Source organism: Pterocles gutturalis, unplaced genomic scaffold (genome assembly GCF_000699245.1).
Source record: "Pterocles gutturalis isolate BGI_N339 unplaced genomic scaffold, ASM69924v1 scaffold9923, whole genome shotgun sequence".
Lineage (NCBI taxonomy): Eukaryota > Metazoa > Chordata > Aves > Pterocliformes > Pteroclidae > Pterocles > Pterocles gutturalis.
In genome coordinates this window covers 74,232-97,436 of record NW_010118078.1, presented here as the reverse complement: position 1 = coordinate 97,436, position 23,205 = coordinate 74,232, and the positions used below count along the sequence as shown (strand labels likewise).

The 23,205-nt window shown below is 38.4% G+C and overlaps 1 protein-coding gene across 1 annotated transcript; it reads left to right on the top strand.

Annotated features, from left to right (window-relative positions):
* The first annotated feature begins 5,588 nt into the window (after positions 1-5,588).
* RNF32 (ring finger protein 32) lies at positions 5,589-20,638 on the top strand. The gene is made up of 8 exons (XM_010076064.1): positions 5,589-5,612; positions 6,137-6,407; positions 11,064-11,206; positions 12,901-12,933; positions 13,376-13,500; positions 13,721-13,829; positions 19,883-20,041; positions 20,399-20,638. The coding sequence occupies exons 1-8, from the start codon at positions 5,589-5,591 to the stop codon at positions 20,636-20,638; spliced, it is 1,104 nt and encodes a 367-aa protein (XP_010074366.1).
* Positions 20,639-23,205: the final 2,567 nt, after the last annotated feature.

The following is a 23,205-nucleotide window of genomic DNA, read 5'->3' as shown; positions in this document are numbered from 1 at the left end:
AGGGCCAGAATCTGGACTAGAAGAGGCACCTTTTGATTGCAGACACTGAACTGAATCCTTAACTAATAAATTGTTCTGCACCTTTGTCTGAAACAAGAAAAGCAAAGGTCTGCATTTTCTCACAAGAATGCACAAGCCCCCTCAAAAGCAATATGGTTTCCTACATCTAAGTCTCAGTATTTGTTGACTTAAAGAGTTTGTATGAATGACAATGCACATCACTGGTTTGTTACTTCTGTCATCTGTGCTACTGAGTGTACCTTGACTCAGATCAAAGTTGAAAGCTTCTTAAAAGATACACAAACCACAATGTGACAAATAGCATGCTTTGTTTGACACAGCAAACAAGAAATTACTTTCATCAACCCAGGAAAAGAATCCTGTGTTTTCAGTGCTAATTCTGAAGACTGCAGTGATGGAACCAGAGCTTTACTTCATCCTCAAGGAATGAGGACCTCTCTAAAGACAAACAGAGAGGAAGAAGCAATATCGGTGCATTAAATGCTGACAGTGGTATGAATTTGAGGCTTGTACTCTACAGTACACATTTGTAGAAAATTCACCCTTTACATAATTAAACGGATTTCTCACAATGTGGAAAATGTCTCCATTAAGCAAATATTCATCTAACCAGAAATTAGATTAGAACATACGCAGGACTTCACAGATGCATGCAAAACTAAACATTCATACATCTACAGCATTACACAACCTAGTACCATACACAGTTAATACACAGGCATGAGAAATATTGCAAACCAGATGTTTTGGGTTTGTTCTTTTTACAATAATATTACCTAAGTAATTTCCAAAGCACTCTTATAAAATATGTGAAAGTTTTTACAAATATAAAGCATTTCAGATCTATAAATCCTTGCTAATATGTGCATTATTGGAATAAATAAAATCTTCACTATGACACATGCTCAGTAAAAATCAACAGTCATGCATGAAATCACATTTGGCTTAGAATCCAATTTGTTCCAAAAATGTACATATACAAATTTCCCCTTAAATTAAGCTTTTCCTCCCTGAAAAGGAAATAATATTTACTTAAAAGAACAGATTTTGAATTCAACTATAAACCAGTGACAGTCTTTTCACTGACTTGAAAGGGCTTTAAATGGGACCTAATAACATCTCTACTACCCTTACAAACTAAAACTATGCAGCTTTCCTACTGAGTTGGAAGCACATGCCTGAAATTTAGCAGAAACTGACAGAAAATGCAAACAGTAAACAAATAGCACAACATGGAAAAATACATAGTGTGTACACACACATATAAACAAACATATATATTATATATATATGTGAAGAAATAGCAAACAAAGTAAAACATTTTCGAACTTCTGAGAAGAAAGAGCAGACACTATATTTTTACAATTAAGGATGTCTGACTCAGTTCTCTTAAAAAAACCTTTAACTGGCCAACTACAAAGCTCTGCGACAGTGTGCCTTGCTGAGTCAAAGGCATGGCTCACATGTGCAGATTTGCCAGAACCTGCCTTTCTCAGCCAGCAGAAGCATTTCAAGCGGGAATTCCTTATTAATGCATTCAGACTCAGCTCTCATCATTTATGACAGCACTGCATTTGATTCTTAGAAGAATTATTGGCTTGTACACTTTCAGCAGCATAAATGTCCTTCTTTCCAGCAGAAAAAAAAAAAAAAAAAAAAATGTATCTTTACACATGCAAAGGTCATTATCCATCCTATTCACTGTCCACACCCTGGAGCTTAGTTTGGAGACAATGACACAACCCAGCCTCACTGGCACAATACTACGCAAAAAGTCTTCCAGGGGCAAGCTTACAAAAGATTTAGCTTATCAAAGGTATAGCACTCACTATTCTTGCTATTTACAACGCAGGCTTTATTATTGAAGTGATAAATATATTTTTATAACACAGTCTTTTAAAACGGCCATTCAACTGTTGACCAATTTGAAGTAACCTCCACAAAAGTACATTCCTTCCAAATACATTAATACTTTTATTACATTCCTTAACATGGCAAAGTGTAAAAACATATTATAGACAATATCGTAGTATGAAGACCTGGGTTCAGTGAAGCTCATTACAGTCACTATACGCGAAAGTTTACTTCAAACTTTTGCCCTATCATTGCTGTTTCTGTATCACATTTATTCAACCCACACAATTTATCAGCTCCTCCTGAAAAGTTACTCTCTTGCCATTGACGGCAGCAGGCCACCTGCCTCTGCTAATTAACAGTACCATGCTTGGTTGCAGCTCTAGGAGAAGGTGGATTGGCTCTTCTGCTAGTACATTTTATTCTAGAAGACCAGAAGCTGTTGCATCTGTGTCTTACTTCTTCAAAAAAGATTTAAAACTTACTACACCATATGGTACCTCTGACCAGCACTGCTAACCTGGAGCTAAAATTCTCATTTTTCCTAAATCTTCTTAAAAAGTATTCTGTAAAACTCAACTGTTCTAGACAGATCCATGATTTCAGCACTATTTAAACATACAATTAACATTTTAAAATTATACACATGGATAAAAACAGGTATCATTAGTCACTTATTAGTCACCTTCAAAACAGGCAGCGTGTTCATTATGTTAATATCCTTGGAGTGTTTAAAGCAACCTTTTGCATTTGAAGTGGAGGCTCTTGGTAAAAGGTGACACTTAACAAGAAATGGCAATTACTGAGCCTTGTTACTCTCCAAAAGACTGCAGTATGAATTTTAATTTCTTCCTGACCATGTATCAGCCAAGTCTAATACAGACGTTTTAGTTTAGAAGCAGTAGGAAGTACAGTAAAAGTGAAAACCAATATACAAGACAACACTAATCTTCTCCGAGTTTCAGTTAAGGCCCAGCACCTTTGGATTAAAGGCTTATTTTAATGAAAAGCCTTAATTAAGCATACATGTGTATAGGATCACCTTAATGAGGTATGACAGAAATAGAAGAGATGGCAAACATTATTTTAAGAGAAGCTTATTAGCAAGCTTAAGAAACTCAAAGATTCCTTTATTTTTGCAAATATTACAGCATTTACACTCTCATTTAAATTTTAGACAGCAGAAAGTGAAGTTTTCTACTTTATTTTCTAATTAAAATTTATTACTAAAAATCTTTAAAAGTTTATATTGTAGAACATCCCTTTATGGTATTACTGAGTGAGGTTTCATGTCAGGCTAACTTGCAAGTTCAGTTTTTAAACCATTATTTTATCTATTTATTCCTGTCTTTAGAAACAATCAATGATTTAATGTCATTTTAAAGGTAGCCACTTCAGCTGCTTTCTAAATCTTCCCCTATAGTACACAGAGGTATTCTCATTTGCAGATTTGACTTTAAAGTAATTACTATAATTACAGAGAAGAAGTGCATCCAGTGGCTTAATCACTCCATTTATATGCTGCTCAAAGGATTACTCTCAGGATAGCCTCTCTGCTTTTCCTTGGAAAATGTCAGTTCCACAAGAAAATTAATCTCTCAAGTCAGTAGCAGCTGAGGAGGACCCTGACAACTATTTAAACCCAAAAGATTAAAGAAACGGCACAGCTGGACTCGAGGCAGCATCTGTACCTGTGCTCCACTTGGGATATAAGGGGCCGCCAAGTGAGAATAACCAGGAAAATGCCCAGAGGAAGCCAACACTCCTACTAGGGGCTAAAAGTACCTTTGCACATTTCTGGATCTTTAAGAAACACATCAGTGGTTATTTAAAATGCAGGCAGTGCTCCTAGCTCAGGAAGACGCGCTCTGAAGCCTGGAAAGTCCTTGAAGGAGCTGCCCTGCACACTAACCCCAGTTTTACAGTCTCCCCAAGATATCTACCTTTTGCCGTGGCCGAATTTGGGACACTAGGCGACAAGGAACTTTGTCTTGATCCATATGGATACCACTCATCTGTTCTCTTTGTACAGAAAAGATATTTTAATAACGGTGGCCCTGTGGAATTGCCAGAGACACAGCTCACCCAGAATGGCGGTGATGTGGCTTCCCTTCAAATTTAAAGCCAACAGTGCATCACTTCAAATGGATGTCCCCATGAGCAACCACTGGGGCCAGGCCAGAAGAAGTGACAGCCGACAAACCCCTGAGGAGAGACGTGTTTCCCACTTGGCGCCTTCCCCACAGCACCTTCCCGTGCGCCCACCGCCCTTGTGCAGCAGCCTCGGCTGCCATCGCCCTGCTGGGGAGTTCCATTGCCCGGCAACACGGCCCCTGCCGCGACCAGCGAGGCAGCTGCGGGTGAGCGCCAGTGGGGCTGTGGTCGGGCACAGGGGCGAGGTCTGTGAGGTAAAAACGGTACGAGAGGGAAACAAGAGCATCGAGGCCATGGGTAGGGGCTGGTGCTAGGCCAGGAGCAGGGTTGGCAGTGCCATGAGGCGGCTCAGATGCAGGGCCTGGCTGGCAGGGCCTGGCTGGAAGGGGCGATGGCCTCATTCTGCCCAGGGACACGCACTGGTCCCTGTGAGGGGCCGTGGTGGGGACAGTGCGGCCGCTCCAGTCACCCAGAGGTGGAAGGGTCTCGGCCGAGAGCCATGGGGAGCACATGGTTGGCTGTGGCAGTGATACCAGAAGCTTCAGCAGTTCAGCCGTTCTGTGTAAACTATGTACAAACAAGATAAGCAAGCCTGCGTGCTGAACTGGTCTGCCAGAGAATAATGAGCTCAAGGGAAAAAGGATGTTTCCTAAAGCTATCTCAGTGTATCTTTACTCAAGGAAGCAAGCTGCTTCCAAAAACCTAGCTTACTCCAGGAAAGCAGCATTCTGCTGACCAAGACTGGTGACAGTTACCATATACACAGGTAAAACAACTTGTATTTATAGCTAGTATACATGCAACTTAACAGATTTCGGAAATAGGTGGGTAAACAACATGAATATTCATACATTTAATGTATATAATGAATGTGTTTTTGTCTGACAGTGTTCACGTTAGGCGGAGAAATCCCCTGTGTACCCAGCACTGAATAAACCCATGTCGGCTTTCTCAGCTACCATTTAGTTTGGAGAGTGGTGTTGGTTACAGTTAACAGTACCAAGAGGAACAACTACACATTGAACAAATCAGTGTGGTAAGAGTGGGGTGTCACCTCCCCTCTGCCAGCTCCTCTCCGCCGCGGAGCCAGGCCATGGTTTTTCCAGCTGTACTGATGAGAATATTAAGATCACAGTGGAGCAGCTTCAGCCACAAAGGGGTTGCTAACGGCATGGTTGCCTACAACAAACTAACCGGGCAGAACAACAGTTCAGTGGGGTTTAGTGCTGTGGCTCTATTTTTCCCTTGGCTCAGCTTGAAATTTGTGGTTCCCACCATTCATGTTGAAGGTATTCTGTGCACACCATGGCCAGTGTGCTGGGGGTGATGTGTGGCTGACAGGAGAGAGCACAGTTGGGTTATGGATCCAAAGTTAACTTCTCTGCCTGCAACACATGTTAAGCTGTCTCCCATGGAGGGCCTAGGAGAAAACGAGTGAAATTGTAGGTTTCTCTTCTGCTGTCGGTGAGGCTGTTTCTGCTGAGAAATATTATTCAAGTTCTTGTACATGTCTGTTTGTAGAGCCACACGAGTCCTGTAAAATCAGCTAAAGATTATCAATGGAGCATCATGATTTTTACAAGGTATGATTTCACATCTTTTAAAATAAGTCAGAAGGGTGTGGAGAAATGGAGGAATAGATAGATAAGCCCATTCCTCATATAAAAATAATATATTCTTGTTTATATTCAGTGTTCTGGAAGGCAAGGTTAGCCTTTGGGATTGTTTTTAATTATATTGAAGTAAAAATGTGTTTGGGCATGCCAAACTTTTATAGTCCATAATGAGTTTATTCCATATAATAATTATGGGCTCAGTAATTAAAACTTAAAAATTACTGCTATTTTATTTAATATAAATGATAAATCAAAGATTTCATTTGACTTTTTATATGTTAAAAGTAGGATGTGTCAGAAACATCAATCTTAAAGTTCGTATTATGGCAATTGTATGTTAGGCTTCAAGTACAGGAATTGCATATGTATATAAGCCTTTGACAAGTCAAAAGCATTGGGTAAGAACTGAATTTCTTTTAATTTAGTATAATATTTATGTTTTTAAATAATTTATAACAATAATTATTCAAGCTTTTTTTTTTTCTTTTTAGGTCCGCTCCTCCAAACGAGACATGATAGCAGTTTCTGCAGTTGCTTTACAGGATCATATAATACACAGTCATCAGATCCAGGATCTTTCATTAGCAGATCCTTTTAAGTCAAGGATGAGGAATACCAAGAACATTTACAAACCCGTGAACAAAGAAATGGTCAGAGCAGTAGTAGATACTGGACTAAGAAAAAAAAGTACTCGCCACACAAACAAGGAAGATGCAGAAAAGGAGTATGTTCTTGATCCCCGTCCTCCACAGCTAACATTAGGTAAACCAGTATATTCTGATTTGTGAGTTTTGTTTTTATTGAAAATAAACTGAGGAAGCTGAGCTTTCTGGTCAGAAAGATAATTTAACGCTAAACAGCATAAATTCCTGGTTTAAAATTTGTCAAAATTCATCCGTTTAGGCCATCAGGTGAACAATGGAATTGCAATCAGAGGCTTGAACATGTCTTTTCATATGTGAAATGAATTTTAAAATATTATTCTTGTGACAATGAAGGTAAAAATGAATACGCTAGTGCATCTTGATGAAGAGGAATTCTTCATTAAGAGGCAGGAAGTCTTTTACACTTTTTTTAATATGTTTTGTATACGGACTGTCATAACTTTCTTTACCTTATGTTCTTAAGCAAACATCAACAATTTTGATATAGTTTTTATTCGGAGGAATGTTTTAGTATCAAGATTTTTTTTCAGTCTGTTTGAAATGGTTTGGTTTATTCCTTATTCAGTAAAAAGACGTTCACTAGTGCTGTATTAAATGTATTCTTTGTTAATATATACCCACCTTTACTCAAAGTTTAAAAGGTTTGTTTTTGCAATGGTCCTGAGGCTAAACCTGGGAAGAATTAACACCTGTAGTTAAATACCTTTTTCAAATTTAGAAGCAAACTTGCAACAAGATAAAAGTCACAGATGTGAGGGCTTGGAATGATGCCTGGTGAGAAAACTAACTTTTAAATAATATTATAATACAGTTGTACAGCAGCAACAGACAATATTGCTTAAAAAAACAAAGTGAGGGAGCATCTTAAGAGACCAGGAGTCCTGGTTCCCGCCTGCCACTTTCAGTCTTGTATTTCCCTTTCCAAAGGTTTCTACAATATTTTTGCCATGAACATCATCTTGGCTCCAGCCTTTTGGTTGTCTTGATCTGGCTCTTCTTAAAGGACCTTCTGGCTCCACAATTTGCCGTTGTAAGGATAATAAACTTTCATCATCATTAATAATTTTTTTATTTATTCTTTTTCACAAAAACGCCCTTAGGCCTCTCTGAAGATCATGTTGCCTTTGCTATAGTAACTGTCACAGTAGTCCCAGCGCTAAAGAGAACCATGTAAATCAATGAGGCTCCATACAAGCACAGGCATCTGCCTGTTGGAATCAGCTGAAGGTTAAGAGGGTAACTTAAGATAATACACAACAAGTGAGTGTAACAAGTGGTAGGGCAAGGGTAGTAAGACAAAGTGATTATTGCTATGTTTACATGCCTATGGTTCTAAAGATGGGAGAGTTTTTTTTCTTTGGTTCGTTTTGAAGAGGAATTTGAAAGAAAAGAAGATGGGGGGGGAAAAACAGCAGAGAGGTACTGGGGTTAAAGCAAATATAAATAATGAGTGAGTATGGAAGCTAAAGGTTGTGGTGAAAAAATGCAGCCCAAGTGTGAGCATGTTCTCTGCAATTATAAGAAAGACAAAGTATTTTCTCTTTAAATCACAGCATTGATCATTGACTGAAATGTCCCAAATTAATGCTTGTGCAAGTGATTCAAAAGAATGTGCTGAAAGATTTTACAAATTGCAGTTGTTTCTGGGTTTTGGTTATTAGCATTTTTGCCTATCAACTCTCATTATTTCAAAATGTTTATATCAAGCATTCTCTTCATAAGAATTGTGTGGTTTAAATCTTATAGCTGTGAAACAACTTTGAAAATGTAATTTAAGGCAAATATTTATTCCTGAGTTTTTAGGTAATCAAACAAAATCTTACAGGCCTCTGTCATTATTTTTTTCTCAACAGGGACTTGAGTCCCAACATCAAATAATAATAGTTTAAGAGTTAATGTGTGTAATCATTTTGCTAACGTTCATTTTAGGATAAATAACTCACTTGGTTGTAAATGGGTGTGTCAGTAAATGGGTTGGGCTTGTAAACTTGATTCTAAAGGATGAAAACTCTTGGATGTCTTGAGCTGTGATAAACGTAGGCTTTCATTGCTTGTATTTATTCAAAGTGCTGCTTTCAGAATACCTTCACAGAGCCTTTTGCTTCAACCACATATCCCTTCTTGTGTGTCCTGCTGCCAGTTTTCCTTCATCAACTATGCTGTATAAAAGCTTTCCTTCTAAACACCTGTATAACCTGTCCCTCACAAATATCCCATCTGGTTTATATTATTTAGAAGTTAGGTTTTGCCGACAATCTCTTCCTATTTGGCAGCTTTAATCATCCATTTGTGAAGTTTTAAATAAGCATTTTTTCTTACCCCGGGGGTATACAAAAGGCTTTCCACAAAGCCATCTCATTGTTTTCCTTAAAACAGTCTCTGACCACAGTGCTCAAAAAAAAAATAAAGGGTAGGCATTTTTTATGTTGTGATACTGCCTTTCGTGCTGTGACTGGTTTGCTATCTTGTTTGCTCCCGGTGTATTGAAAATTTCTCATCTGAAAGACCATCACTTGTGTATACTGGACTATCAAAACAGGATCTGATTTTCTTACTCATTCACTGATACCCTTAGGTCAACTAAACTTTATCTATATTTTTACTGAAACTTTTATAATGTATTTTATAATTTGATTCTTCTTTTGTAGCAGAAGCACGGATCTGTGCAATATATGCTCTTCAAAAGTTGAATGGTCAAGAGGGAAAGCAGTCCTGGTTAGGAAAACTTCCTCTCACTTGGCTACCAATTTCAGAAATTTGTGTGTAAGCTGTAAGCAAAATACATGGTCTGAACTAGTTTTTATATTCTAAAAAGCTTGCAGGATCCTTCATATTTCTCTTAAAGCTCATATTATTTATCACCAGCAAGAGCACCAGATAAAAGCATTTTACTCCCCCAAAACTGATAGACAAAGCTATTTTATGTTAATACAGTGTGTATTCTACATTCTGAAATTACAGCGCTGTAAATACATACGTATGCGCTTTGCTGCCTGACACAGAGTGGTTTGAATTCTAGCCCATAGCCTGAAGGCCGAGCTGCGAGCTCCTGCACATGTGGAAGTGATGTGTTTGTGTCTTGGTACCAAGTTGTCCAGGAACCAAAACTGCGCACCTCTGGGACCATTCATAGATGACCACCGATGTCATCTACGTCATTGATTGATTCAAATTTTCTTTTAATGCTTTTAATGCAACATTGCTTACTTTCGACTTGACACCTTTACAAGGGTAACAACAGTAACAAGGTGGGGTATATGTGAAACAAATCATATGTAGAGAAAGCACTTTCCATGTAGTTCCAAAAGCTTCAACTGACTCAGCTTGGAACCTCAAAGCCATCCTGTTATTCTAAGTTATGGAATCAAATTGATTTATGTTTGAAGGATGTCATGAGCTCACAAGAAAGTAGGTTAGGCAGATAGTTCAACCAGAGAGAAGAAAGTATTCCGTATAATTCCTTTCGTACCTCACAAAAGTTCTTTAAAAAGATCAGAGAGTTTTGCGCAAATTTTCAATGATTAACGATATACATCTGTAGATGAATGAGCTCTGGAGTGGAATTTTTATCTCAAAAATTAACAAATCCTATTCTAGAAATAATCAGACACTTGAGCAAGTGGATCACCAAAACCCCATTTTTTTCGTTTGTTAGGATTCCTTTTCTCTTCATGACTAACTCATATAATGGGTTTGTCTGACAGGGCTTTGAAAGCTTATACAGAACACGTAAGTGCTGCTTATTAATGTCTGATTTATGCAAAGATTTTGGTATGAATGAAAGATTTAACCCTTTCCTTTCCATTTAGAACTAAACCTCTCATCTAGGTGTCATCAGCTTGCATTCTAACTATTGCATGTCCCTCATACTTTCTGGTTTTAGCAAATACTGTTGAGACCTCATCATGGACTCACGTCGTTGGCTTATTACACATTCCTTAGACATTCCTCTGCTGACTTTGGTGAATATACAAGCTGCTTCCTCCAGTCTTCAAAGATGACAAAGATCTATTATTTGCTCTTCCTACTGGCATCTTTTTTTACTACTGAGATACTGACACTGGACTTTATCTGCTATTTGGGGGGGGGCGGAGGGGAATATTGTAGGTATTTCCACTGATTCCTTCTTTGAGAAGGCAGAGATTTCACATGGACATGCAGCAAGGCACCTCACAGTTATCATTTGAGATTGACAAGCTCAGTTATCACAGTGATGCAATCTCTGTGTTTCTTTATGTTATTTATTTCTCTTGCATCCATCACAGTCTCATTACACTTCAGCATTTTGCAGCAGCAACAGTCTTTTATTCTACCACTTTGTTTGTTTTTATTTCTGAGTATACAAAAATGTAATGTTGAAGAAACCCTAACAAATTAATTCTAACAGAGATTTTGTTTGTACAAACATAATTATGTTATTGTGCATTGTTACATTGGCTAGTTAATATTCCCCATCAAAATGGCTGTGGAAAGGTATCAAAAGAAATTCAAATTTCTCAGCAAACGAAAGTAACATTTAAAATTTTCCTGTATAAATCCTGCATGTAAAAGCATTTCTGACCATTGCTGAATAGCTAATAGTAAGAAGTATGTGGCCTGCCAGTGGTTTGTCTGGTAATAGGTTTATATGAAGCATCTGTATTAAAGTATTTTTAAATAAGTGCATCATCAATGAATTTCACACGAAGAAAATCCATTGTCTGCATCTGCCAATGGGTTTTATTCAATGATCTGTTGTTGTTATTGTCTACAGCTCAGAAATTAGGCCTAGTCGAGCCTCCTTCGTTACCACTGACTGCTGAAGAATGGGGGAAAATAAAGGAGAGATCCATACAGCATGGAGACTCCATACAACCTTGTGCAATATGCAGGGAAGAATTTGCACTTCAGCCTCAGGTATATGTATGATTGTGTGGATTACACAACTGTATTAAAAAAAAAAAAAATCCAGAGTTACTGCTAAAAATCATCAGCTGGAGGAAGAAAGGAAAGAAATGAAAGATTCTGCTTTAAGACACCATTTAACATTTAATAGCGGGACCCAGCTATCAGTGGCCAGCTCTGAAAGTGTGTTGGACATGACAGGGCAGAGAAAAGTTGATAGTGACTGTTCACTTCTGAACTTATGAAAGCAGAGAAGAAGGTAATCTTTGTTCTTGCAAAGCAGGTGTAAGCTATTTTTTGCTTCATTTAAACTCCTGTTAGCTATGATCCTAGCCTTCATTCATAAGAATGGTAAATATTCACTAATTACAAAATTTAAGACGTATGTTGTTTTCTCACAAGTTTTGTTGCTTTGCAGTTTAGTTCAATAGTTATTTCTATTGGAAAAATGGAAGTAGGTATGCTCTGAATACTAGTAACTTCCTTAGGCTAAGAGAAGAAATGCTTGCATTTACCTTGATGGCTTTATTCAGTGCATGTGTGTAGCATAAGCACAAATATGTCACGCTTTATTAGATTCTCTCATCTATCATCTTGAAAATGTTAAGCAAAAGGGACAAGTGACTGACTGAAGAGGAGGGCTGCTTCAGAGAGGTGATGATGGTAATTAGAAGAATTATCCCAACTGCTTGCAAGTTTCTTTCTACGTTGCATTTTAGGGTGGTTTTTTCTGCCTTTTTAAATTTTTCTTGATGACTTTTTATAGCCAAGTTTGTGATGTGAATCAAGGTCTTTCAATAACCTCAGATACAAGGCTTTTGCTTGCTTTTACAGCAACGTTAACTGAAGGTGTACAATTGTCCCCAGACAGGCGGGATGGATCTGGCCAAAGACCATTCTGCCAATTTCTTGCTACCCTGAAAGTCTAAAGCTCGACAAGAGAGAGCAAAAGACAGCACTCATTAAAAAGGTTACTTTAGATTTGGCACAAAAAGGGAAGTGTCTCTGGAATTCTTTTTGTCCTCAGTGTTTCGTTAGCTTTCCTCCCTCAAGGGAAAAAAGCCACTGTATCTGAAAGCTTTCCCTTCAGCTGGCTGCTAGCCATTAATCCTCTTGTGTTTGCCAGCTCAATAGTGCACACTACTTGTTCTTTTTTTCACTCCTTTCCCAGTTTTTCCTTCCTCTAAGAGCCAACTGCCTTTTTTGTCCAACTCTATATCTTTTGTCAGGATGGAGATCATCAGCATTTGGTGGGAATTTAGGTCAGATAAAGGTGAAGTTTTCTTGTAGCCTGTGAACATGCTTTCTCTTTTGTTTTATTGTATGTGTGAAATGCTGCATTTGATGTATATCACTTCTTGAAATTTAACATTTCTGTGGGGAAAAGGGAAAAAAAATTAATCAGCTTTCATTTTAAGTACTTGTTTTATAATATTTTCCTCCAGTCTATACCAGTTGGCATTTCTTGCTTTCTGACACTCCATGTGTTGTTAACAAAATTCACATATTGGTTTAAGATACAATATATTAAGCAATTTCTATAGAAGACTAATTTTATTTTCACCGGAAAGACTGCAGCAGTAACAGAAAGAAACTGATGACCTTTCAGGCAGTCAGAACTCTTGTTGTCAGCATTTTTTTACTTTTCAGCTTGTAGAATGGTTTAAAGTCAAGTTTGGGCTTTTTTTTTTTCCTTTGAAAAACAGGTGCTGCTTTCATGTTCCCATGTGTTCCATAAAGTGAGTACATTTTTATATAACTATTCAAGCACATAATACACGAGTATTTTAATTAAACTACTTAAGTAACTATCTTAATTAATTAAATGTAATAATCTCAAAAAGTAATTTTGATTCCAGATTTTTATGGTAAGAAATACAATTTAAGGCTATTTTATGATGTAGTACTTTATTCAATTTTATTACCTTTTTAAAAACCATATGGGAAAACACAGTTTGTAACTGAGCTATATATTTGCATACTAAGCATGAATTCATTAAATTTCATGCATATATATGGAGATTTACAAAATTCTCTTAACATTTTAATTATAAAAACACACACCTTGTAGAGTGTTCATGGATTGTTGAATAAACTGTTTTTACGTTCTGTAATCTATCCTGTTTCATCTCTTCCAGTGATATAAAATATATTGTAAGTAATAGCAATTCTTTTTTTCAGGCATGCCTGAAAGCCTTTGAAAAATTTACAGGTAAAAAGTCTTGTCCTATGTGTAGAAAGGAGCAGTATCAGACCAGAGTAATACATGATGGGGCACGCTTGTTTAAAATAAAGTGCGCTATTAGGTAAGTCTTACATCTGCTACAGGTGTTGTCACTGGACAATATTTATTTCTAAATAATGTTCTAAATGTGTTAAAACTTTAATACACTAAGAAACTAGACAGAATGAATGCATTATAAAAGTATACAGTTAAAAAAATGCATAAAATATTTTGTTTCATTAAAATAGTAAAATTATATAAATTTGAGTTTCCTTTTTCTTGAGCAAAATTGTGTCTTGCAGAATTCAAGCTTCCTGGAGGGGATATATTGTTAGAAAATGGTATAAAAACTTGAGAAAAACTGTGCCTCCTAAAGACAGTAAATTAAGGAAACAATTCTTTGAGAGAAAGGTATGTTGTGTTTGTTTCTTTGGTCTGATTCAGCTCCCTTAAATCAAAACTACTGAATATCAGCTCAATACCTTTTCATTTATTCCTTCATATTCATATCAAACAGGCAGCACTGGAAACACTCGGCTCTTTTGTTAGTCTGTTCATTCCATCCTCTTTAAAATGTAGAAGGAAAATAAGTTAAATATTTAATTTTAAGGCCTGCCTTTTGTCTAGCCTGACAACAGTGGGGCTTTTTGTGAGGCTCTGTATTTCGCTTTTTGATAAATCAGTAATCTGTTTTCCTATAGAATTACATGAAGGGAGTACAGTAAGGGGAGAAACAAATAGATCCATAAAAAATCATAATTTATTTCACTGTCATTGCTCCCTCACTGGACGTTGAACTGGATAGCTGCATTCCCTAGCTTTGCCCTTCTCTAACGTCTGCTCGGATGCAGGTCAGACTGTAATAAATTGGGGTCCTGACCCCACACAAATGAGGCCAAATCAGGTGCAAGCATTTTGCAATGACCCTGCCTGCCTTTAAGCACGCAGCTGCTGCAGAGTCCTCGTGCAATCCTCAAGTCTTCCTTTCTCAACTTCCAGTCTTCCCCCAGTTTTTAACAGCCAGCCCAGCTCAACTTTTCAGTAACAAAAACTTCTCTGACACACATCTTCAGCAACTACCAAATTGTGGTCTTCCAGTCCAGATTACCGAACAGCCCGGCTAAGAGATGAACAAAGCTACACAAGACAGCCATTTGAATGTAGCTAGTGCACGCAACTAGGAAAATCTCTGACTCAAGTTGCAAGCTGAATCAGTGGTAGGTTTAAACCAATACTTAAATCGATTGTTTGGGGTTTTTTTACATTACCACTTTAGTTAAACAGAAGAGCGCTTGCAGAAAAAATCCTGTTACTGCCTGATAGTATGTCTGGTGCTTACTCCTGTTAGCGGAGAGCTTTGGAGGCAAAGACCCTCTCTTCCTATATGACGCATTTATGTATGATAGCAAGATGGGTACCCTAGAGGTGATCTTGCAGACTGTTGCAACAAAACTGGTACCACGGTTGTGCTTGTGTGGTGACACAAAAAGAAAATACTGTTCTTGGCCTTGACAGCAAGACAGCTTGCAGGTTGCTGTTGCCTTTGTAATCAGTGCAAAGACCTTTGCTGCAACAGGGAAAATGATACAGAGGTACCTGAAAAAAGCTAAAGTTATACTTGGAAGTGCTCAAACACTGAAGTTTGGAAGAAGTGAACCCTTCAGTGGATTCTGACTGTCATCAAGTAGCACAATGAGAACAGACAGCAGAAACACTTGGGCTTTACCTCATGGAAGACTTGAGGAAACGGTCATATGCCTCCTTCCCAGGAAGGTTCTCAATGTTCTGGGAGCCCAAGTTATCATGCTTAGGTATAAACAGGCTCTCAGTAAAGGAAAGTTGAACAATGCTTCTAAATATCCTGCAAGTTGCAGCTGAGTGTCATTTGTTAAAATTTCTCTCACCCAACTTCAGATGTCTACAGTACAGCAGTCTACCAAGCTACCTACAATGGGCTAGCTGTTAGGGCCCCTATCTCAGTATCTGTTTTAGAGAGAAACAGCCTGATAGACTGCCCGCATTTTATCCCATGATTATAAACCATGGGAAGGTGTTCATGTCACATAGTATCCATATATAGTCCACAGCATTAGGAAATAATTCACATATGTAACATTTAGGATTTTGCAGGGAACAAAATAGGCAGTATTTTTTCACCTTCTCTTAAGAATAAATTTATGAAGTCTTCTCATATGGATTAGCCAGATTTAAATGAATTCAGTACCGGTTATGATTAAAGGATACACTTATTTTTCCGTAGCAGCTTTCAAGTAGATGGGTTTACCTGCTGTTCACTCTTAGACTTTGGTATATATATTTTTTTGTTGGTTAATGAAAACACTGAAGTTTTTCACAAGGAGCTGTCCATTTCCAGATGCTAAAAAGCTTTTCTAAAATAAATTTTGCCTCTCAAATTTGTGCTGTGCTTTTAAAATGTCACTCCCTAAACATTAGCATAATCAAATGGCATCACAATTGGAGGAAAAAAAAAAAATCAAATTTTTAATAACCCTACCTCCTCTGGAAGGATCACAAAGTTTGAATGTCAAGTTTCATACTCTCAAATAAATAAAACAAAATAAAAAACAAGGTCTGAAATACTTGTACTAGGAAGGACACATATTACTTGTTTCAGGGTGCTACAGTAGCCCTTATTACACCTATCATTAAAATTTTTAATAATCTAGATCAAAGGAGATAAGAAAGGTCACTGAAACCAAAGCAGACTACTTTTTAGCACGAGCATACACAGAAAACAGGGTGTTGCTTCAGCATGTTAGGTAGTGAATTTCTTTGATCCTACCTATAAATGTCACTTCTGTATGCCATTTAATTGTGGTATAGTCTTTTATTGGTGCAATTAAATCTTTTCAAATGCATTACATTATCTCAGCTTTGCTAAAAATCTTGCCATTGTTTAGGAAGGGAGGTAAGTCCTTGTGAAATGATGTAGTTGACTTTAGTTTCTTCCTCCCCCTCTCCACATGATTTCTCCCAACGATTTTAATTTAAATCTCGCCAAACAGCATAATGGTCTGGAATTTGTTTAGTCGTTTGACTTCCTTTATCACACGGAGATGGTAAACATTCTGTTGCTAACTTGAAGTGGCTCCAAGCAGCAAAACTAGGAGGATATTAAACCAGTAAAAGCTTATCAACTGATTCATTGATATGCCGTAAATTCCAGCCTTTTCATTTTACTTTTGAGGGTTGCCATAAGTCAACACATTAGTAAGCAATTTGCTGACACTGGATCACTTAAAAAGGCTTCTCTGTGGACAAAGTTCACCTCGGTGCTTTGTTTCATCGTTTTATTTTGTCATAGTCTTGTGCTGCTGTACAGATGACTGATGTAGTTTTGCACCCTGATAGGGTATTTCAAATACTCAGTTCATGCCATTCTGTTCAAGTTTTAAGAAGTCACAGACACAAAATATAGAGGTATAGTGTTTTCAGAAATAAATTCAATTAATCAGTTTCACTTGTTCTGGGGAAAAAAGGTTATTCAGTATTATGCACTAAAGCACAGCAAGATTTAATATTTAAATCCTAGAACATGCTGACACTAACAAATTATACAAAATCCTTATTTCCTTTCTGTTCACATTGATAGTTTGCACTGATTTGCCAGTTAGCATAAATTTTGGTATAAATTTCAGTTATACTCTTTTTTTCTCCCCAACCTTAGGCTTTATTTGCTGATGGATGGATATGGGTTGGGTTAGGTCATACTGCAAAAAACACAGGAATAGCTCAGAGCAGATACTGTCTTAGCAGCTGGGGAATTTAACAGATCACCGTCTCAGGCAGGAGAAGAGTTCTCCTCTCTTTATTTTTAGTTTCTGCTCAAGATGGTGAAGGAGGACCTTCACCATCACTTAGTGAAATGGGGAAGAGAAACACAAGTGCAAGCTCAGGGAAGAAATGGAGGGCTTCTGCCTGCTGAGGGAAAAATGAACAAGCAGAACAAGCAGCACAAGCACAGACTTTAGAGGGCAGTGCTGGCTTGATGCAGCCCTCTGCCCCCTGCTTTCAGCTCTCCTTCTTGGGTGATTTTCTTCAGCAGGCTGTCTAGTCACAGTACAGCTCACAAAGACAGGCCAAGTCCTGGAACCGGCCAGCCGCTGGCTGTGCTGCTCACACATTCATAGAAATAGACACTGGATAAGGGCAGAGTTAAAACATGATTGATCTTCCTCAAATTTTGGGTCCTGAGAGGCTATTAGAAATCATCATCATGGCTGCTCGAGCTTTCTATTACATCCCCCCAGCTTCCTTATGAAGATAGTGCAGGTCTGTTCAGCTTTGATACTAATATAAATGAAGACCAAGCCTAAATCAGGACCAAAAGTTTTTTCAAATGGATCGGTCTTTACTTGATATTGAACAGAACCCATGAATTCTATACGGTTTAGGTGTAATCTTAGCCTGTTCTTCCTGAAGTCAGATTTTAAAATGAAATCAGTAAGAGCAGTTAAAATGGCAATGTGGAGCAGATTCAGCTCTAAAACCCAGCTAACAATTGTTCAGATAAATCTTACTAGGACTAGCATTGCTTAATTAAATAAATAATCACATTAGTTAAAGATATAACCTGATTGAAGGGTAGTGCACTAGGATTTCATGTCCCATTCAGGAAGCCCACAGTGTCATCATTTGGGATTGTTTGGAGACCACAAAGTGTAAATATTGAAGGAAGCCCATGCTGGGATTCTTGTTTGTTTTTTTGTTTTACACATACCACTGAAGGTCAGTGTGCATGTTTGCATGGGATAGCATCAGGTTTTTTTCTTTCTTGTCAGTGAACAGTCATGAGCAGAGCACAAGATTACCTGTCTGCTCTTTGCTAGACACAGGATTCTCTCACAAAGTACAGAAGGGGCTGCTGCTTCTCCTGTCGCATTGTGATTTAAATACATACACTATGCAAGAGGTCTCAGGGGATGGTTTTTTTCCTTTTTTTTTTTTTTTCTTCCAAGTTATATTGCTACATCAGCACTAAGTAACAAGGTAACTAAATCTGATTTGTACTGAAAACAGATACATCCTTTCAATGGCTGTTGTGTCAGGGATCCTTTGGAAATACAGTCATAACTGGTCTCAGTTAGCAGTGACTCGGACTATAAAATAAAAAGAATACACAGAGTCACATCTTATGTCAAGAAGCAAACAACTTTCCTTACTTGATGGTTTTCACCACTTCCCTTACCTGGACACTGCCTGTGTCTAAGGTCTTTGTTGAGCAACCTTATGTGTTCCAATTGAAGATATTTTTATACATCCATATTATGTGAACATACTTTTTTTAAACAAAAAAACATTAACTAACAAGTTATTTAATAGTTTTAGACAGAAATTTAGGGAAATCAAAGTTTAAATAAAATTTTAGAATGTTAAGTGAGCTTTTCAGATAGTTTTTGTGGGGTTTTTTGTGGGATTTGGGCTCTTGATTCCTTCAGGTCTAGAAAAGCTCACTTTGAATATTCTGATATATGCTGCGAAGGGTCCCTTCAGCAGTTGTAAGGGAGCACATGTCCTGGTAGAGAAAAGTCACCAAAATAAATAAGTGAAACAAAACACGAGGAAAGTGTTCAGCTACCATCAAGCTGTCTGACCTTGACAACAACCCTTCTGCTGCCTCACCTCCCACTTCCCATCCCATCCTCCCCAAAAGGATGGCTCCTTGTTTTCCTGTCAAGTTTTCACTCACAGGAAATGCCTGGGAGGAAAGCTCACACTGCGTGGTCATGGCACGGGTGTTGAAATGTTCCTTAAAACTGCTGAAAGCATTGACGAGCAGAGTCACAAAAGACAAGTCTAACACTTGTGTGATTCCCCACGGAACTTTCAAATATTGTTGTAGCAATGAGGGAAAGTGGCCACAGTGAGTTGGGATTGCACTCAAGGAGATTATTAAGAAAAGCATTCATTGATTTTAGGTATTTTATTTTGCTGAGCACTGATGGAAGCATCTTCAGATCCGATGACCAGATTGCTCAGGCATATGTGCAATATGCAGGAACAGATTTAAGCCAGTGGGTCATAAAAGTCTATACCAAGGACTACACCTAAGATGTCTCTTGTCTCACTGGGTATCACGCCTTCAGCCCCACAGCATGTGCCCTGGTTTCCCATCACATAACCAATGCTCAGCTGAGTTCTACACTTGCTTTCTCTAACGCAGCAGTACGTACCCCTGTGCTGCACCCATATGCATTAAGAACAGTACATCTCTCTTGAGAAAGTTCAGTCATGGCCCTGTGTTTTCTCTGAAGTGTCATGGTCCATCCGTGGAGTCTGGGTACCTGATGTTTTAATCCGTAAATCTGGATACCAGCTGCAAATTGGAACAAAATTCCACAGATCACACAACTCATCAGACCCACTTGTCAAATCGCCCACACTTCATCCATATATGGACTACCTGCAACTCCAAATCTAACAGCAGTCAATTTTCTTTTCAGGTTCAACAGATCAGCAATCAACTGTTGAGTTCTTACAACATGGACCTAGATGAATTTTTTTCTGAGATAGATTCTTCTATAGCTGCAAGTCGAGATATGTTTCAGCAGCTGGAAGAAAAAGAAATAAGTGAAAATGACTGGGAAAAGATCCAGATGCAGGTTGGTTTTGTTTTGTTTTAAAAAAGGTAGGTTTGCATTTACAAGCTCTTTTACACTGTTTTGCCGTATATGTCAGTCTTTTCAGCACAATTCAGTGCATTCTGTTTTTTTTAAATTTTGGTCCCTCTGTTCCAAATCAGAAATATTAAAAAATTTTTACAGTTCAGAGATTTACCTCAGCAGCATCTTTCATCTAGTCAGTTAAAGAGCCCGAAGAGGCTGTAGACAAAATTGAGAATCAATGCTACTAGTTTCTCAAAATACATTACAGCCATAAAATTTGAACATTTGAATTCACATTTTGCTGATATATTTACCTTCCATTGTTTCACTCCAGGTTCGTTTGTTTTTATTCAGGCATTTCGGCAAGAGATCTTTGACTGTCCGATCTGTATCATGCCACTCGGTCCTACAGTTCATCCTGCCCGTCTCTTCTCTGGTAACAGCAATCAGTTTTCACGACAGACTGTACTGCTTTCTTGTTCACATTTGTTTCATCATACCTGTCTTCAAGCATTTGAAGAGTTTTCCTTGGGAGAGCGACATAGTTGTCCTTTATGTCGCTCACATTATCAAAAGAAAATCCTCAAATATTGATACATACAGCTCATAATTAACTACCTTGTAGACTGTAGCTGACAACATACGTACTTTTAACTTTGGAGTTATTTCAGATCCAGATCTTCCAAAAATAAATTATTTTGTATGGACAATGGTACTCGCTTTGTATTTAGAGAAATAAAGGCTAGAAGGGTGCCGTTGCTTCCCTTTTATATTCAGTTTCACTTTGCCTTCCAACATTTTTACTCTTCTCCTCTCGGTCACTCCCACCTTCCTCCATTTCATTTTCCTTTCTCAAAGATGAGCCAGGGTTGTTTCAGGCATTGTGTTCACTCTGCAGCACCCCACCATTATCCCCCACCTGGTATTTTGCACCTGATGTGCTGCAGCACATGTTCCACTCACAAGGACTGCCACTACTGCAACTTGCAGTTATAGCAAGAAACACTTTGTTCCTTTCCCTTCAGCTATGTTTACTAACTAGAACCCTGGCGGCTGCTTCTGCTTGAACAACTGACCAGAGAGCTGTAGGCAAGTGGCCCTCAAAGATGCAGGATCCTTTCAGAGCTTTAGAGAACCTGGAACCACAGTAAGTACTGACCACTTTCAAAAGAAATAAAAACATAATCATGACTTTTCAACTATGCACTGCTGAAACTAAGGCAGGTCACTATAGATAACTTATAAGACAAGTATGAGTACATAAAGACAAAAGTCAGAAGCTAAACCAAAATGAAACAGCAACGTATCAAGGTAACAAGAAAATTTATTTTGCATAAAAAGACAATAACTGTTCAACTACAGAAATGATAGAGCTTCCAAATGATACGGAAAAGATCAAATTGTGTCATGCATTAAGTGCAGTGGTGACGAAAATAGCAGGTGTATGGGTGTACAGTCTTAGCTGCAAGTGGGAAAGGCTGTATTAGAGAACCAGCAGATAAAAAGTGTTTTACTTATCAGCTGCTGATTGTTGTAGGTTTTGGCCCTGTCTGGCAGACAAACACCACAACAGCTGCCTGCTCTCTCTCCCCCCCTCCCAGGGATGGGGCAGAGAATTAACGGGGTGAAGGGAAAAGAGACCCTTGGGTTGAGATAAAAACCATATAATAACTAAACTACAATAATATTGAAATAAGAATAGATATGATAATAACATATACAAATATACACGAGTGACAGATACACAGTGGTACTGCTCACCACACAATGACCAAGGCTCACCCCACTGCCAGTCAACGACCCTGGAGCAGGGAGAGTCCCAAAACCACAATCCCAGAATGGAAAAAAAAGAGTCCGACTGTCCAAGAGACTGAGATGATTCTGAGAGAGGGGTGACCCAGAGAGAGACAACCCACAGCAAGAGCGTGAGCTTCCAGACAGCTCCTCATCTATATACTGGGCGTGACATGCATGATATGGAATAGACCATTCGCCAATTTGGGTCTCAGTCCTAAACATAAGGTCGAATCCTAGGCTAGTAATTGGGGCTGTGCTCCCTCCCAGCTTCTCCTGCCCCTGCAGACACTGGCACAGCAGAGAAGCTGAGAAGTCCTTGACTGTCCTGGCAGCAACTGTAAACATCAGGATGTTATCAGCACAAATCCAAATCACAGCCTCCCAGGACACTTATCGACTCTGCCCTTGGGCAGCCAGAAAGCCATCTACAGGGCTTTCAGAGACCGTTGTCTTCAGGAACTTGGGGAGAATGTGTGAGACTCCAAAAGGACAAGGAATTGGTAAATCTATCTTGAAACTGAGGAAGAGGCAAGAAAATATGGGGAAATGCAGACATTAATTTCCCAGAAAAACACTGGTAGAAACTTCTTGAAAAGAACTAGTATTTGACAGGAGATTTGCCAAGAAGGGAAACCTACCAAGTCAGTTCAGCTGATTTCTGTAACAGGATACAGTCCTGCAGATGAAGCAGTAAACAGTGTCACAAAAAACTGAAGTGCAAAATATACACTTATGTAGGAATAACCCCATGTATGAGATGACTTGCATCTTGTATACGTAGCAATATAGAAACTTTCTGTAGAAAGACATCCAGAAATATACTTGGGAACACAAATTCAGTATGAATGAATGTTGAAAAAAAAATAAATAAAGACCACCAAAAAAACCCAACATCCCAAAAAAGTCCTGAAGTCATGATGTAGTGTAAGGGCTCAAGCTTGGAGGTTTCTGTGTCCAGTTCTGAGCTTGGCATTTCTAGAAACACACCACGGTCCCCAGCGGCAACAGAAAGGATGATGAGAGGCTACATAAAACAATTGAGGGAATTGGGGGGTCCCTTCTTATATAGAAGATAAAGGGAAATGTAACCTTTCAGGTGTGGAAAAAGCCGGTGCAAATAAAGACTTGTCTTACTATGGATGTTTGAGAAGCAAATTACAGCTTCAAGCGTGGCATTTGACATTTAGGAAACGTTGGACAATTCATATTATATATATACTGCCCAGAGACAGCACAGAAATCACAGCGCAGACAGTCCCTGCCAGGCTGGTTAAATACCAGGAATAACGTGGGTATGTCTGATTCTCTGCCGCTGAACAGATCAGACATCTCCAGGCCCCCTCTAGCCACATGCTGTTTTTAAA

Excerpts from the sequence above, each read along its gene's own strand:
- RNF32 (XM_010076064.1), top strand. The coding sequence starts at position 5,589 with ATGGAGCATCATGATTTTTACAAG. Across the intron at positions 5,613-6,136 it reads AGCATCATGATTTTTACAAG|GTCCGCTCCTCCAAACGAGA; the intron begins GTATGATTTCAC and ends TTTTCTTTTTAG. Across the intron at positions 6,408-11,063 it reads TCCTCCACAGCTAACATTAG|CTCAGAAATTAGGCCTAGTC; the intron begins GTAAACCAGTAT and ends TATTGTCTACAG.